The sequence below is a fragment of the Pleurodeles waltl genome, chromosome 9 (genome assembly GCF_031143425.1).
Source record: "Pleurodeles waltl isolate 20211129_DDA chromosome 9, aPleWal1.hap1.20221129, whole genome shotgun sequence".
NCBI lineage: Eukaryota > Metazoa > Chordata > Amphibia > Caudata > Salamandridae > Pleurodeles > Pleurodeles waltl.
The window spans coordinates 418,494,736-418,512,519 of record NC_090448.1 but is presented as its reverse complement, the minus strand read 5'-3'; the positions used below and the strand labels follow the sequence as shown (position 1 = coordinate 418,512,519).

Genomic DNA, 17,784 nt, shown 5'->3' with positions numbered 1-17,784 from the left:
AAAGAGGCCAGGTAGCCTGTTACTAGATGCTACTAAGCAGTGACATGGAAATGTTTAAGCAACAAGAATTTGAGTCCCATGTGAACAGTACAGTAGTGACATCTTAACAAGTATACCTCTGTACTAGAAATGAATCTCACAGATGCCTCAGTCGTTCTTTATGGCTTTAAGGGCATGTAGAAGTTAGACTCAACGCAATGAGTCGCTCGATATGATCCTGGTTATTATGATTATCATGGAAGGCATAAAGAGGATCCCATCATCAGAAACAGATTCATTATCTACATAGGATGAATATACTGCACTCACGAATGGCACTGGTGTTTGAGCTAGTTCATTGAACAATCCATCATGGGACGTGGCTTCGTTTTGCTATCACTTAATGTTGAAGCTGATACATACAGAGAAGATAGTAGTGTTCATATTAACTAATCTATTTTCTTCTTCGGATATCCACAGAAGATGGGGAAAGGACATTTTCTAGGACATATGTCTGCATAGCAGTCATACGCAATTTAAATCTTCGGAATATGTAATGTCAAAACAAACCTGCGACAAGTAGAAAAGAAATGACAGCTAGGAAGACAAAACGTGCCAGGTGGATTATTCATTGCATTCAGATGTTATAATAGAAAAGGACAGACATAACATATACAGCATAATCGAATAGGAGGCCGTGCCTTCACGAAAACATCCCACTTTAAGATATGTTCAGGGCTGCAACTTGAGAGTACAAACCTGCCTACTCTGCTCCCGATCTTGAACTTTTCTAGCAACGTGAAACCATAAAGTGACTTAAGAACGGACACCAAATAAGTCACACCTGCAGCTCGTGGGGGCAGTAGTGAAAAATACACTTCTTACTGCCTCCATCTCAAATCCACCACCATAGGAAATTCTACTTTTACATTCAGAAAGATTCTCGAGAGCTGTACAGATTGAAGATGCTGAGATGCACCTGCTAACCCCTCTCCATATCCATTAGGTGGAGCATTATCAGGTTATTTTCCCATAACTACTATTACATTATTGTGAAGAAAAAAAATGCAAGGAGGATGTTTGGGTATTGATTGACATTATATAGGGTGGTCTCGTTATATATATATTTCCATTTGTCATTACCCATAATGATTATTTTTTTTAAATTGTAACAATATGCAGTTTTCAAAATAACCATTAACTGCGGCAGTATGGAAAGCAGTGAAGTGTATAACATCTTTAATCGGCACAGGTATTGTTATAGATAAGTACTTGTTTACTTAGGATACTTTATTTCATTGTCATTACTTTGGCTGCACCATTCTTGTTATTTTGCTGAGTGTGGAGGCATGCATGTATGGTACTTGGAAGCTCCAACCTACTTACAAACTATACGAGCCTGCTAGCCATACATTCAGGAACATATGATTGAGTCCCTTTGACCTGTTGTTATGCTTCTGTGAGTAGAAAACATTTAGAAAATTTGTGTACCAAAAATCGAGCCACATTGTTATCTAAACTTGTTTTAACAACCATCCGTGGAAATCCGTTCATTCATCCACCTCTCTGAATCATTAGTGAGTGTTGAATCAGAAAATATACAACTTTGTTTGGCATGGTCTTGCACTGAGGTTGGTTTTCTAAGTATGAGAAGTGGAGTTGTGTGTATTACTTAAAATTAGTTGAAGTGGACTCCGTTATGAAGAGATTAAGCTCAGAATTCATATCCATAAAGTGATAATGAAATACATTTCTGACTGCACTTGCTCGTTTGATTCTTTTTTATCGTAGGCAGAAATTAAATACCAGTTTTGAAAACAATTCCACCTTTTTTTAAATCTGTGCGCCCTTCTGACTAAATTGGTTGGGGACTATAGTGCTCATAATTAGACAAATGCTATATTTTGTGATGGTCCACCTAAAGGAACGCACTAGATCAGCTACTCGTTGACAGTTTTTTGCCTTGACATGCGCTGATTTATACTGCTTTAGCCCTTGTGATCAATACACTGATTAATATTGCTTTAGACCTTGTGGGGACCACAACACCTATTCAGACCTGTGCGTATGTACTATAGTCAGAGTCAGGATATTTCATCTAAGTATCCGGATTTATCTGACACTGTGTAAAACACAACTGACCTTGGTGCATTACTGAAGAAGACATTAAAAATGGTTCTTATTTATTGATCTCGAACCCGGATATCAAAGTGGGAGGTTGTGATAAGGGAAACGAAGCATAGAAATATTAGAGATCAAAATTCTTGAGTCTGACATCACAGCTTCAAAAAAGGCCTGTGTTTCCCACTCAAACGCACAGTGTTAAGCTAGTTGAAAGGAGGGTTAACAATGCTTGGCTGTGTATGAACTATGGCTTCTCCATGATTAGGCTGACACTTGATGACAGGCTTGACTATTGACTGGCAGCTTGGACAGCACATCCCCTACTCTTTATCAACCATTTGACAGTTCTGCCCTTTTTCATATGTGTCTTATTGATTTTACATAAGGCAGCCACTGAGTGTTAGTCAAAGTAGCAGTGATAGATGTGAGTAGAATTGTGCAACTCTGACAGTCACTTAATTGAACAGACAAAGGAATAACAACAATCAGTGGAGTATGCCAAGGATCTGAATGTGACGGACCTCAGGCGGTTACCTAAGTGTGTTAAGTGCTCAGGGTTGTAGCGTTGCAGTGAGTGTGTATCGAGGCTATCAGGGTGCAGCTGTGGATGTTGAGCACAGATGTATATCTGCTGGGACTGATTGTTTATTACAGGGATGAACGGGGACAAGTGCAGGCATCCTAAAATAGTACTGTTCCCATGAGGATGCCCGGTCGGCACCCCTGGGTCCTCAGCAGCTCGGGGTTCTAAGGGGGGGTGCCTCGAGCAGTGTGTTAGCCATCTAATACATGTGTCCCTGGAGGCAGCCTGGGCTCGCCCACTGGGTTCCCTGCCCGCCGGTCTGAGGGGAGCTGTTCCTCAGCAACTGGGGACATTGTGAGGTTCAGGGTGGGCTGATGTCATGTTTAGCCTCTATGTTTTTGATGCAAGTCTCCCAGCACTCCCCTCCCATCCTGCCACCTCTCCTTGTGCATAACGGAGAGCATCTGCCTCTGTGCAAGCCCATTGTAGACAGCCAGCGCCGGACATCTGGGGCCACGGGCGCCTTCCAGGACATCGCAATTTGTCGCTTGAAGAGGACAAAAGTGATATTTATGAATCTATGGAGGTGTTTGTCCCCTTGGTCTTTGAGTGGAGACCAAGGAGGCAGGATTCGGGTGAGTGTGTGTGTATGCGTTCTGCGAGTTCAGCTCTAATGCTCCAGACTATCAGCAACACTGGACAATCCCAGACCATATAATACACTGCACCTAGGGCATTCAGGGGATGATGCAGGGAACATGCCTTTGATGCATGGGGGTGGACAAGTAGGCCTTACTTAAGTAGTTGAACTGTGTAAAATGGAATTGTGGGTTACGGGACACCTCCTTCACATGCTGGAGCACACTGAACCAGGCTTTGTCCGTTACTGGTTGCAGGAGGGCATTGTTCCACCTGGCCCACCCACAGCGAGTAGCCCCCTGTGAGGTGGAGTTCAATGCACTGTACAGTATGGAAATTGCCCTGTGTGTTCCGCCCCCTCCTCGCCCCCAGAAGGGTGTGTAGTGTTGGCGATAGGGTTAGTTCTGCTTTGCCGGGGCACCCAATGGCATGGCTCACATGTTGTATGGTGCGATATATCAGGAAGTGGCCTGTCCCATATCATAAGTGTCCATGATGTTGTGGAAGGCCATGAGAGCTCTGTTGTGAAACATGTCTCTTAGGTGTTCGATCACCGCCTCTTTCCATGGGTCCACATTGAATCTGTGCACCACCCTGTGGAGTCCCGGTAAGTGCCATACCGCCGTTAACTGGGAATATGGCCTTGGGGACCCTTACCATGTACGTACCTCTGCTAGCATTGCCGGGCCACAGTCATCTGTCATGTTTCCTGTTGTGGCTGAATTCTTCGGTCAGCCATGAGTAAACGCTAGTCCCCAGATGGATTGCGCATATGGCCACTCTCTCTGAGCAAGTAGCCATGCCCAGCCAACTTAGCGGCCATTAAAGTTGTCCCGCTGCATTTTACAAATCGTAATTAGGTGCACCAAGACCACCTCGAGTAGGGGGTCTGTGGAGGTTGGCGAGCTCCAGTTTTCTCCTGCCTGCGCCCCATATTAATTCCATCAGGAGGCTGTGGAGCTCTCTGAAGAAGCACCAGGGGAGTGTGAGTGTGAGTGGGAGTGGGAGTGCAGCACAAAGTATAACAAGCGGGCTGTGCAAGCATTTTGGATACTGCCACTCGGCCTAGTGGGAAAATAAGCAGGGAGACCCAGAAGGAGAGAGATTTACTGATCAACCCCAGTGCTTTTTCCATCCACATTACACTATTTAACATACTTATCTGTGTGGTATATCTGGAGGCCCAGGTATAGACACGTATTATTGCACCATTGAAGGCGGTGTCTTGGCATAGCGTCCCTGGCAGGCTCCAGCATTGGGCCATCGCGAACATTCATGATTTGGGCCTGTTGACTCTGAGTCCCGATACAGCCTTGATTTTGCTAGCCAGAGCATGAAGCCTAGGGGGAATGGGGCGGGGGGGCCCACTCACATCCCATGGGAAAACATGGGCATCATCTGCATAGAGAGAGTTCTGCTCCTGGATCCCCAATTGTTGTGCTTTAGGTGGCACGCCAGTAGCTCCATTGCCAGGGCGAAGATCAGTGGGAAAGGGGACATTCCTTCCTGGTGTCCCTCTGTATTGAGAAGCTATCCAAAATCAAGTTGGCCTGTCAAGACTCGCGCTGTCCAGCTGGTATACAATGTGTGTATCCAACAGAGGAATCCTGGACCATGCTCTGGGGAGTGAACAGTAAGACGTCCACTCAAGGTTGTCAAACTCCATTTCTATGGGCCTCACCAGGGGTGGACCGAATAAGGCGCAGCAGCCAGCGAACATTGAGGAAGGTGCTATGTCTGGGTATGTATCCATTGTTCGTCATCTACTAAAGTGCCGACTACAGGGAGCAGATGGTTCACTAGCACTCTTCCCAGTATCTTAAAATCTAAGTTTAGGAGGGATAGTGGGAGATAGAAACTGACGTCCATAGGATCTAGACTCTGTTTAGGGAGGACCACAATCAGCGCCTCGTGACTGAGTCCAACAGCTGGCCTGTTGTCTTGGCCTCTTTAAATACCAATAGTAGGCATTAGGTGGCCTGTGCAGAAAATGTGGCATAATTTTCCGTCAGCAGCCTGTCTGTTCCTGGTGTTTTGTTTTGTGCAATTTCCCAAAATGCAACAGGCTCCCCATGTTGCAACTATGCAGTGCCCCCGCATTAGCACCTTGTGTGCATCCCATTCCAGTGCCCTTGTCGAGGTGGTATCCTTATTAAGGTCAGAGTACTGGGTGATGCATGTCCACAGATCATCCCTTAACGGGGGATCCAAGAGTGCCTCTGTCTGTAGTCTCCTGGTTGGTAAACTGCAGCGTGGTCTGCCTCACTGCAGGGTTAATAATAGAGGACAGTAGTCTGAGACGGTGGTGCCACATTCCCCGCCTGGCCAGTCTGCATGCCCAGTTGTTCAATGTACAGGAAGAGGTACAGTTTGGTGTGTATGTTATGAACAAGGGAATAGAACGAGAATTCACGGTCATGCAGGTGACCTCATTGCCATGCATGTAGTTGTCAATGAAATATCTAGTCTGGAAAGTGTTGTCCGAACTTATTTGGCAGGAGAGGAACAAAAATGCTGCGGTCCATGTCAGGAACGCAATTAAAATCTCTGCCCAATAATGTAGGGGTTTGTGGGTCTCGGAAGAGTGCAGGTGTAAGAGGGTCTAGGAAAATTGATTAGTTAGTGTTGGGTGCATAGAGACCCACTGGTGTGAGCGGGGCATCATCAAGGTGCTCCTCTGTTCTAACATATCGCCCATCTCCGTCAACGTAGTGGTTGTCCACCACATAAGAAACCCCAGGGGCAATCCAAATCAGAACACCCAGGGCATAGTCCGGAAAAGAGGTGCCATACACCTGACCCCTCCACCTTGCGCAGACCTTTAGTATCTGTTTTAAAATAGTGTGTGTCTCTTGAAGCAGTGCAGTGTGTGTGGCAGCACCTGTGATTTGCATGGATGCGGTGGCGTTTTGCAAGGTAGCCATGCCATGCACATTCCATATCATTAAATTATATTGTGGGGTGAGGCAACAAGTCCGCCACAACCAGCCAGGCCCCACACCGCTGGACCGTAATATCCAGGCCAGACTCCAGTGAAACAACAGAAAGAGAAAAATGCCATAACCCCATGCCCCCCAAAAATACCAAAAGCAACCAAGGAACTTAACATGGGGTGAAACGTGTCCTATTCAGAATCCATGTTGGGCATGGCTTGCCAGCCACTCGCGTTCTCCTCTGGGCGATCCTGCCAGCATTGTCATGGCATCCTGTCTGTGGCTATCATGGTGGTCGGTGTCACAAAGTGTGCCCCCTTCCACTGTTCCACACAGTGGCGGTACAAAACTTGAGCGGGCCACCATGCAAAATGGAGGGGCCCCTTCGAACTCACACAGGAGCTCTGAGGCCAGGGCACTGTACTGAGTGGGCTCCCTGGAGCTCGAGGGCCCCCCTGCACTATGAGGGTTCTGGGGGCCTCTGTTATGCCACTGGTTCCACAGTAACATGGACATAGCCGTAGGCACTGGATAGCATTCCAAATAAGTCAACCGCCGTCCGCAGTGTGAGCGTCAGGCCACATTTTGGACTGGCCGTGGAGGCCCCACAGTCAACAGAGTCTGAGGTGTGGTTGGATCTTAAGAGCAGTAAGGGATTTGTGCTATGTTGCAGGGCCTCTTTCACTGCCTGTGCCTGCTCTACATCCATCCGGTCTTCAGTAGGGCTGTTTTGGACATTCCTCAGTTTCCTGCACCTAGACCAGGGCATCAGCCAGTCACCAGCCAACTTGTCATCAGTAGGAGTTTGTGCCAGTCCTTTAGCATGGAGCCAGGTCCATACATCCTCAGGAGATAAGGAGTGAGAAGTCTTGCCATCAATAACTTTGTGCTTCGCAGGGTACAAGAGGGTGTTTTGTACTGCAGCTCTTGGATGATTTATTTAACTCTCACATTGGAGTTATGGAGATGCTGTACCTCCGCCATGAAATTGGGCTAGTCTGCGATCACAATGTTTTTATAACACTAGGGACCCTTGGTTCAAAACAGTTACAGCACCAGATCTCGATCTTGGTAATTGAGGAGACGGGCGATGCGGAGCTCCCAGGGGTGGTGGTCTGCCAGATTTGCGGGTTCCACTGAAGATTTTGGGGACTCTGTTCTCCTATACCATTCTCATCAGCTAGTCTTCAAGAGTGCGCTCCATGCTGGGGCCCTCTAACCATTCAGGGGATCCTAGAAGATGGATGTTGTTGCGCCTTGAGTACCTTTTGGCATCCTCTGCTCTGCTGTGAAGTCAAGCCACCTTCTCTCTCATGGCCTTCAGTTGCATTTGAAGATCATGTACTGTGAGTTTCATAGATGTCAGTGCTGATTCACCGTCATCTACACGGCCAGCTAGTTTTGGTTGTCTGCCCTCAGCAGGTTCACGCCCATGGAGACGGTGTCAGTTTTGGCCTCCAGCATGTTTATTGTCCATAATCACCTGTAACACTTTCTTAAAATGGGCAGTGTGGGTGTTGAGAGTTGCCTTTAGATGGCGCCAGGTGCTAGAAGTATGTTCTACAGAGGTGGGGGGTGGCATGGTACCAGTGGGGCTCGTGGTCAGGTTCTTTATGGCCTTTGGTTTCACCTTCATGGCACAGTCAGACGTGGCATTGTCAGCTGCCTTGAGGAGGTTGTACACACTTCTGTGCCCCTCTGCCTCCACAGCGCCCAACAAAGTCAATCAGATTCCAGTGGGAGCAAGTTATGAAATGGTGAGTAGCCTCATGTAGTAAGTCCCGGCAGGGTCCCTCTGTGTGTAGGTGCCTAGGTAATGAGTCCTGAGTTTCAGTGACTGCTCCGGCGGGATCTGCATAAGTGAGAGTTACTGCAGCGGAGACCCGACCACATCCTGGTCACCGCCTGTGGTCTCGTTTTGGAAGGGGAATATGGATAAGGCTCCTTGACCTCAGGTAGTCACCTGGCGTAGTGTGGCTTTGTTCCCTGCCGCATGGGTCTTTGCGGCCAATGCCACTGGCCGATGCAGAGACCGAGTGAGGGGGGGCATTTGCCTGCCACAGGTGTGGCAGGTCTGGGCACCAGTTTTCAGCTGGAAGACCCAGGAAGCAGGTAAGGAGCTGAATGCGGGCCGGGGCACATTAAATGGGTCTCCCTGTTGAACCAATGTCTTTCTGCTCGCATATCATACGCCTCCACTGCACTGCATAGCGTGGGGTACAGCGGGTTGGCGCTGCCTTGGGATCGGCACACCAGTCTCTCCCCTGTCCTCTGAGGTCAGGAAATCTGCCTCCTGTGCGCCACCGCTGGTCTGTATTCCCTTCGGGGAAGGGTGATTCAAGCGATTTCTGGTGTCTGCAAGTCAGATGACCCAGGAGAATGCAGGATGTTGCAAGAGCCCAGGTCGGAGCTTGCTGCGGCGCGTCTGATGCGGCTGCCTTCTTGGCCATGCTCCATGACAGTTCTGTTCTTTCTCACTTCCAGTTACTTGGTTATTGATTGGGGTGAGGTCAGAGCTGTCAGTGCTGACCACCACAAATGAGCATCTGGATCATCAATGTGTATCCTGGAGGGAAGGTGATACCATCCAAACCTCTCCCTTCCACCTTAGAGGCACACCTCCTGTTCTCTTTCTTTCCTTGCTCGAATGTGCCTGAATTGGATTTGCATGGAGATGTAGCTAAAAATAAGATAGAGGCGGATGTCAAATTGGAATAAAAATAAGGACATTGGTGATAAACTGCAATGCACCATGCTCATATATGTTTGGAGCCAATAGCTGTCCTGTTTTGCCATTTTGCCTTTGAACTGTACAGAAAGCTTTTTGCTTAGAGCAATATGCTTCTGAATAAAGCACAAGACTGAGGTGAATGTTTTTGATCGATTTAATGCAAAAGTGATAGAAAACATCAGATCCCCGGCATTGGTACTTAAGTGGGAGTAATTCAATATTTCCGAAATCCACCTTTAAATGCAAGTCATTAGACTGAGGCTGATGGAGAGGGGAGTAGCAAACCCACAACTCATGGTTAGTTTAGCTGCAGGTTTGAAGCCCCTCGTAGTCCAGTTTTAACTCCACATATATTGTGTTTAACATTGTGAAACATTGTTTTCTCTTGCTCCACGTTTAAGACTGAAACACTTTTTTGTTACTCATTGCTGAATGGTGGTTGGTATGTGGATGTCTCTATTCAAGTTAATGTGCCACTACAGTCTGCATTTGGTTGTCCAGTCATTCTTTCAGAGCATCATTCAATCCATTTGAATCTTTTACAAACCTTTGAGGCAGCCACAATTTAACTTCAGTATAGAGTGTTTCAAAGAACCTTTTTCTGATAGCCACAGGTCGTGAAAAGTCTTTGGAATACAGCTGATCAGGCAGTGCATGTTGCAAATAAAGACATGAACTTGAGAAAAGAGACTGGCAAGACCATACCATATATTGCCCAATAGACACACCATCATTTCTGAAGCAGAAATAGAAGGTAATGTATATGTTACTGATTTGTATTTGATCCAGTGTTTCCAGCCAAAAGAAGAAACCGTCACAGCGTGGCTGGGCCCCAGATTGCAACAGGCCGGGTGACACCATCAGAAAGAGCTCCAGTGCGAAGGAGTAACACTATGCCGCCAAACCTGGGCAATGCCGGCATCCTTGGACGCCTTTTGGAGGAACGATCTGGTGGAAGCATCTCTGGTATGTATCAGCTTGAACCAATGCTTGTGTTGGGGATGTCTTCTTCGAAGTTAAAACCAATAGCTCTTTAAATATTTCAAGACACAGCTTTTTGCTTTTGGATGGACATTGTTTTTTAAAGCACTCGATAAGGTGGGAATTTTGAAAACTAATTAGAACTTTTGATTCTTAGATATTGGAGAACGGTTTCTTTCAGGGACTTCATGTGAAGCTGGACAGCACTTGGACTTCATCAGGCTGTATCAAGTTTAATTCTAAACTTTGAATCTCACACAATCTAACTACTCATCGTGGGAGGGGGCAGGGCTATAGGGTGACTAGGGTGAAAGGAAAATAGTTTTGCCATATGCTGATCAAATCACTGTACTGTATAGATCCTTCACAATGAAGGCTATGTGATGGGTAAGACACCCGAGGCTGATAATATGTTATTAGAAAACCTGTAGGGGAGGACTAGAAAAAGAACCAGTAAAAAAACGGATTACACTTGAGAGCTATATCAGGACCCCCCTCTCTGTCTCTCCCACTTTGTGTGCTTCCTTGGTTGGTTCCTGTATGTTTCTCCAGAGTTGCTATTCCGGCTCAGTTCTAGGACCAGTCACTTTCTCAGTATTTTCCAGATCTATACGATCTTGTTTACTTATTGTTTCCCATTTAATAGGATTAATTGACCTGATTCCTTTTGAGTTCCCACATTTATTTCTTTATTACACCATTGATACCTGAAGCAGAAATCCAAATGTCTGCTCTCCTAACCATTGCAGGGTTTCCGTTGTGTTTTCCTTCTACTTGGAAGATACAGGTAGTCTACAAATCTCCAGTCGCAAAGCAGCTCTTCACACCTTGGCAAGTGCAGGACTTGTGTTTTTATTTTTTAGCAAAGAAATCTCTAAGGAGCATTGCTAGGTCAAAGGACTCACACGCCTTCCTCTGTCAGACATTGCATACTGTTTTGCACACTCAGTGTTTACTAAGGAGCTTCCTTTAAAATATGAACATTTGTTTTTCGAATGAGCACAGAAACATTATGCCTGAATAAGAGTATAGCCTTAATATGGACTTCTACCTCATGGTAACAATATGCATGGGTAAGCATAGAATTACTGATCCGAACTCCACAGACGCATATAAAATCTAGGTTCACATATGTGGTATTAAGTGTACTCCTTAACCTATCTGTGTAATCTTACTTTCACAATATTTTGATAGTTGATATTGTGTCTATGACATTTCTTTAGCACTGTATTTAAGACTCAGTATTCTGGTTGTATGCCAGCTGGGGCTTTGTATATAGAGAACCCATGAGGCGTGGTCTCGTGGGAATTGAATGAGCATGTGAGACCTCAGCCCCTGGATCTTGATGGAGCAATACTCAATGGCTCCCCCGCGTTACATTTTTATTTTTTGCTGTGTTTGTGAGCAAAGTGCTTGTAAATCAACACAGTTTAAAGCTTCACATAGGCTAAAGATGCACTCATACATATGATAAAAGTCCATCAAACAGATATGTGGCCAAATGCTGGTTCTAAAAGGGTTTCGGGAAGTAGCTCAATCAAAGTGAACGACAAAGCAGCCATTACAATTCAGCACAAAGAAATGCGCCGTAAAACAATAATAGTGCAGGACATGTACCACTGACACACAAAAATACAACTATATGTATATAATAATAGAGGAGTTAATTTGGAAAGAACATCAGTTATAATATAGCCTTTTATCAATCTATCATTAGTAAACGTGATGCCCGTGCATAATGGGTTGAGTAAACTTAATCTCCTTTTGCCTCCTTAGTTCCTTGTGTGTTGTACAGTCTGATTAGGAGAATTAACTAGTTTTGCCTTGCCAACCTACAGAATGGGTGAAATTGTTCTTGGTTTTCCGCCTAAGAATGCTATAGCCATAAGGACAATTCTCCAAACCAAATCTGACACAGAGAGAACTTGGCACAGGTTTGTACTTATTTTGTAAGTGGGTGTTGCAATTGCCTGCTTTGTGTCATAATTGGTGATAGCCATTGTAACATGATTGAACATATTAAAGCCACCAGTCTCAAAATGATTTGTTAATCAGGGAGTAAAGATCTTTATCCATGGTCTCGGACCACGAAAACTATCCAGTGTTTGGACGTGCCAGAACTACAGTCGCTGCTGTACAGAATTTGCCGATGTGACAAGGTCAACATTTGCACCAAAGAGAATGGTCTAAAGTCTAGCAACATGTTTGATCCACTGAACAGCAATAGGTGCTTGCTTAGACTATTCATCAGGAGCTAGAAATGTCTTAAAAAAAAAAAAAAAAAAAGTATTATCATTTTCCCTAATAATAACCTAAAGTCGATCAGTGCGACCATCTTAATTCACTGTACATTTTGTACACTAGAACTCTACTTCGCAGATGAGCTACATCCACCTAACTGCTCAAAGAAACAATGAACAGGTTTGGGAGGCTGAGTATTTATCCTCTTCTTTATTGGGAAATCCATCATCAAGAGGTTTGGTGTGGCCTGGCCCATTGTTTTAATTTGTGATTGAAAAAAGTGATTCCCTTGGTTCTGTTGATTATTAGAGATTGAGTTGGAGAGCAGCGTCATTTGTTTATTAACAAATTTAAAAAAAAGCAGACCAGCTTCCATAGTCTGCAGTCCAAGTGGGTCTGCTGCAATACCCGTACCACATCAAGTATGTTTATAATGGTGTTAGAAAAGCATGGGGCACCAAGATAATCACCTCCAGATAGTTCATCCTTTGCCTTTTCTAACTGTACTAAATGTACCTAAGTGACAAATGCGAATAACCTCCAGGTTTGGTCAATTTTGTCAGCTTCCAATGAATGTTTTTATGTTTTTATGTTGAGTGAATGCATTCAAAATACCTGGTTGGTGTTGGTATTCTTGTTGAAACCAGATTATGCATTTATCGGATAGTTAAATGGCATTAAAGAGTCGTGTAAGCATCCCAAGACTGTTTGCTACAGATATTTCTTACGTCAATAGGAAGGGAATCATAAGGGTGAGGTTTAGCTTCTGTCTTGTAAAATAGGATGATCTTCACCCTGAAGCATAAGTAGTGGACTTGCTGTGGCTAGAAATCCATTAGCCAGTCACGTGATGTAATGCTCCAACGATATGGGATAAGACTAGTTGAATTTGAAGGGTGTATAATCAGGGCCCCCAGCTGTTGTAAGAGGTCTAAATGCAGTTGTGGCCTTGCCATCTTGCTTACAGCACTGTGCAAAGTGTTTTTAATCCTGTGATCTATATAACCAGTGTGAAGGAGTGCTCCTTTTTCCCCAGGTATCCATCTAATAAAAGGTCTCGCTCTCTTTTTTCTAAAAACTTGTTTCAGAGATGTTCCTAATTCTTCTTTCATTGTTCCTTCGTCCTTTTGCACTGATGTATGGCTTTTTGTTCTCCAGGAATGAGCAGTGATCCTGGCATGGTGCGAATTATCTGTGGCCACCATAATTGGATTGCAGTTGCCTATGCCCAGTTCATAGTCTGTTACAGGTAATGTAATAATTGCAGCATAGCTACATTGTTCACGTTTTTACATCAGTTTCAAGTTTAGTAGAATAAAATAACTTTTAACGGCATGTTTACCCTAGTTTATAGTTTTCAGAACTGGACTTAGTTTTTGGCTGTACATTAATTTGCATTTGTTGTAGTATTTGATTGTAATTAATGTGTTTACATTTGCTTTTTTCTTAGTCTGTGTAAGCCATGAAGGTTTGTTTTCAAAGTAAAAATTTTTGTATTTGTGATGGCTTTTAACTAGCATGGATCTGCCTTGTTTTGGACTGCTGCAGCTACTGTCTACACATTTTTAGAATTCATTTATCTTTGTATTGTTCCGGCACTTGACAGCAATTTAACCGAAAAAATTGAAAGCTGTCTTCCTGCATGTTCACGAACATATAAACATACTTCTGATGTTAAGAAGATTGATGTGAGATCAAACTTGTTATATGTTGGGGATATACAGATTTTAGCTGTCTTACCTGTTATGATAGCATTAGCATAATTATTGTCAAGTCATTTACTCCTACAGCAGAGCAGAATCAATGACAGCAGTTTCTTTACTAATATTGTTACACAGTCATGGTGTTGACTTTTTCAGCCCTCTTACATGTCTTACAGAGGTTAATGCGTGCAGCAATTTAAAAAACACCAATGCGAAGAACAAGTACATTTTTCTTATAACGGAAAGTGTTATTTCATCCAAAGACAGTTTATGTACCATGTGTTTGAGCTGTTAAAGTTTTCATGATAGTATTTTTTTTATTGCATGTAAACGTGCACGTAGGGCCATGTTTGAGAAATAACATCATGATATGAGCATGGAATGGGCACAGGCATGAACACCACTCAAGGTGAAAATTAATATTAGAGTAATGCTAGAAATCAAACATTGAACCCATTTGGAATATTTACTGGACGCATTTTCATCATTAATTAATTATCCACACTATTATGCAAAAGGACATGTAGGGCTGTAGAACTGACTTACATGACTCTTGTATGTCAGTTCTACAGCCCTAAAGCTGGTGGTAAGACTGAAGTGCTGGACATGGTCCGTTATGCATTCAAAATTGAGGAACGCTAGCCGCCTTTTGGGCCTCGTTATTGAGGTGTAGCTGCGAGCTGCAGTCTTAACTTAGATGCTTGGGCATGTCCCCGGAGTAGTCCGCAATCCTAAGACTATTTCGGTTGAAAGGTACCAAATAACAATCCTTCAGGGAAGCCATTGCTGCTGTTGCTGGGTAATCTTGTATAAGACAAAATACAATAAAAACCCTATGCTGTACAAAGCTAAAAAATAGAAATAGCAAAATATAATATTTTTTGTTAAATGGTTGTACCTCCCACACCCTACTCCAGCTCTCTTGTTGTGTTCACCCAAAAATTACGGGGGTCACACTCAGTAGATCCCCTTAGCTCAAAAACTAAATACACCCTTTCTGAAGAAAAGACAACTAGCAGGTATGTTTCACTCTTCCTCTAGTACGTTATACTGTGTTAGATTGTAAATTTTATGACAAGACCGGAGGCTCCTGTTATGCTTTCTTTTCCTGCTTTATTTCAATAGCAGCCAAGAGAAAACACCAATCCCAAAGGTTTGCGTAACAGGCAACCAATGGGAGATAAGAGTAATAACCTTAACCAATCAGCACACTATACAACATAAGATATACCAATCCTGACTGGGAATAAAGTTATGGGTACCAAAAGTAAAAATAAAACAAAAAATGTGTCTAAGACCCATAAGATTGTGATTGAGGACATTAGAGACACTGATGATGGTGGGGATGACAATGATTCTACCTCAGACAATGAGGATGCTACCTCCTCTAATTTTTGGATTGGGCCACCTCCAAAAAAGTCTAAATCATCATCAGCTGACCAAGCTCACGCCCCACTACTGGATTCCGATGGCAATCCCATGTTTGATCCTGGCTTAATTCACCACCCCAATTCTACTGAATGGCTACCTTCAGAACATGTTGCGAGTTACATTCTAGCAAAACTGCGTCTTCCCCTAGATAAACAAGTACGGGCCAAACTGCGTTCTGAGTGTCCCAGACCCTCTCTTCCCCTACACATTACTGCTACCCCCTCTATAGATCCGTCCTTACTAACATTTTTCTCTAAATTCAGCAAAGACCCCCGAAAAAGGGGTAGACAGAGCCTGGGCTCTCTTCCAGGATAAAGTCCTTGATTTGGTCGGTCCCTTATCCCGCATTTTTGTCCTGGCAGAATCCGCATGAATCAATGAAGAGTCTATTGATCCTGAAGAACTGTCCCTCTGTATTCAGTGAGCCTTTTGTTTGCTTGGTAACGCTAACTTGGCTATGACGCACGAGCGTCGAAAAGGACTCTTACTCAAGCTAGATCCTAAACTAGCGAATCTGGCAGCTATGGATCCAGGAGCTAAGGCTGACGGCTTGCTCTTTGGAGATCATTTTGTCAAGGAATTAAGCAAATACGTTACCACCTTTGCCTCACTGGACAAAGCACAGCAGTCGCTTAAAAAGGTAATTAACTCACAGGTTTTTTCCAGGGCCGGTAGAGGAAGAGGCCGCTCCACCGGCCGGACCTTCAGGAATCAAGGCTTCAGAGGGTCTTACAACTATCAACAACAACAAGACTTTCGGCCACAATTCTACCCCCAGCGTTCCAGAGGGTTCAGAGGCAGGAACCAACGCAGGTCCTATAACAATTCAGGTAAGCCAATCTTCTGGCCGTCCTTCTGTAGGGGGTCGTCTAAAACTTTTTTCTCCACAAATGGAAAGAGATTACCTCAGACCCTTGGGTTCTCAACACAGTCAAAGGCTATTTAATAGAATTTTACGAGACTCCCTTCCAACCTTCTCCCCTTCTTCCCCTCAGCTTTGCATAAGAGATGTCAAATCTCATTTTTACCGAAATTCAAGATCTACAAAAACGAGCTATCCAACCAGCTCGTCCTCTTCCATCCAGTTTCATAAGCCCCCTGTTTTTAGTAATCAGGAAAAACAAAAAAATCTGACCAGTCATCAATCTCAGACAATTCAATCAATTCATTGTCTATCTACATTTCAAGATGGAAACAATTCTTCATTTAAGAGACTCGCTTCTTCTGAACGACTGGATGGTCCGTCTGGACCTTCAAGACGCATACTTAACAGTTCCTAATCATTACTCTCGCAGAAAGTTCCTCCAGTTTCAATTGAAACATCAAACCTATCAATTTACTTGCCTACCCTTCGGGCTTTCCTCAGCCCCTTGGTGTTTCATCAAGTTAATGAACCCTATAGTAGCTCTGCTCCGATCTCAAGGCTTCAGAATGATAATCGACCTAGTCGATATCCTTCTCATGCATCAAGACATCTCTATCCTTCGGTCTCAACTGTCCTACACCATATCACTCCTTTCAGATCTAGTTTTTTTTAGTCAACAACGAGAAATCGATATTTACTCCGTCACAGACAAAGGAATTCCTAGGCTTTCTAGTCAACTCCTCTCAAGGCCTTCTACAACTTCCGAATTCAAAAATAAAAAGCATCAAATCAGAGATAACCCTATCTTTACAGCAGACTTCTCTCTCCCTAAGGTCTCTTGCAAGGATTGTAGGTCTTCTTTCTTCCTCGATACAGGCAATATTTCCAGGCCCTCTTCACTATCGCGCTCTTCAGAGATTGAAAATTCGAGATTTACGCAAAGGTCTTGCTTATTCAGATTTCATCCCCCTCGACCTCGAATCCCGTACAGAACTTCAATGGTGGCTCGACCATCTTGAAGCTTGGAATGGCAGGACCATCTTTGCCTCAGCCCCAGATCTTGTCTTAGAATCCGATGCAAGCGTAACAGGTTGGGGCGCAAGGTGTGGGCAAATATCGACTGGAGGCACATGGTCTCTGCAGGAGTCTTCATTGCACATCAACTATTTAGAGATGCTTGCAGGCTCCTTTGCAATCAGAAGCTTCACCAAAAACAGAGTCTGTTGTTCTGTACTTCTGCGTATGGACAACCTCACAGCAGTAAAATACATCAATCACCTCGGCGGTACCAAATCCAAACCTCTAGCCGAACTAGCAAAGAATTTCTGGGAATTCTGCCTCCACCGAAAGATTTCAGTTCGAGCAGAATACTTGCCAGGTTCACTCAACTCAGTTGCAGATTGGTATTCACATCATCTTTCCGACTCCAGCGACTGGAAGCTTCACTTTTCGGTCTTCAACTCTAGTCATCGCAAATGGGGTCCTTTCCATATAGACCTCTTCGCATCCGTCTGAATGCCCAACTCCCTCATTTCTTCAGCTGGAGGCCAGATCCTCAAGCTTTAGCGACCAACGCATTCCTTCAACAGTGGTCCCATTCAATAAACTACGCCTTTCCTCCTTTCATCATGATA

General features: G+C 44.2%; 1 protein-coding gene across 2 annotated transcripts in view; it reads left to right on the top strand.

Moving 5' to 3' along the window:
* Positions 1 to 17,784, top strand: part of SHKBP1 (SH3KBP1 binding protein 1) — a 220,937-nt gene that overhangs the window by 101,369 nt on the left and 101,784 nt on the right. For both annotated transcript variants that reach the window (XM_069207207.1, XM_069207208.1), the window contains 2 exons: positions 9,719 to 9,895; positions 13,310 to 13,400. In XM_069207207.1, coding sequence (XP_069063308.1) covers positions 9,719 to 9,895; positions 13,310 to 13,400 — 268 coding nt within the window. The remainder of the gene's footprint in view (positions 1 to 9,718; positions 9,896 to 13,309; positions 13,401 to 17,784) is intronic.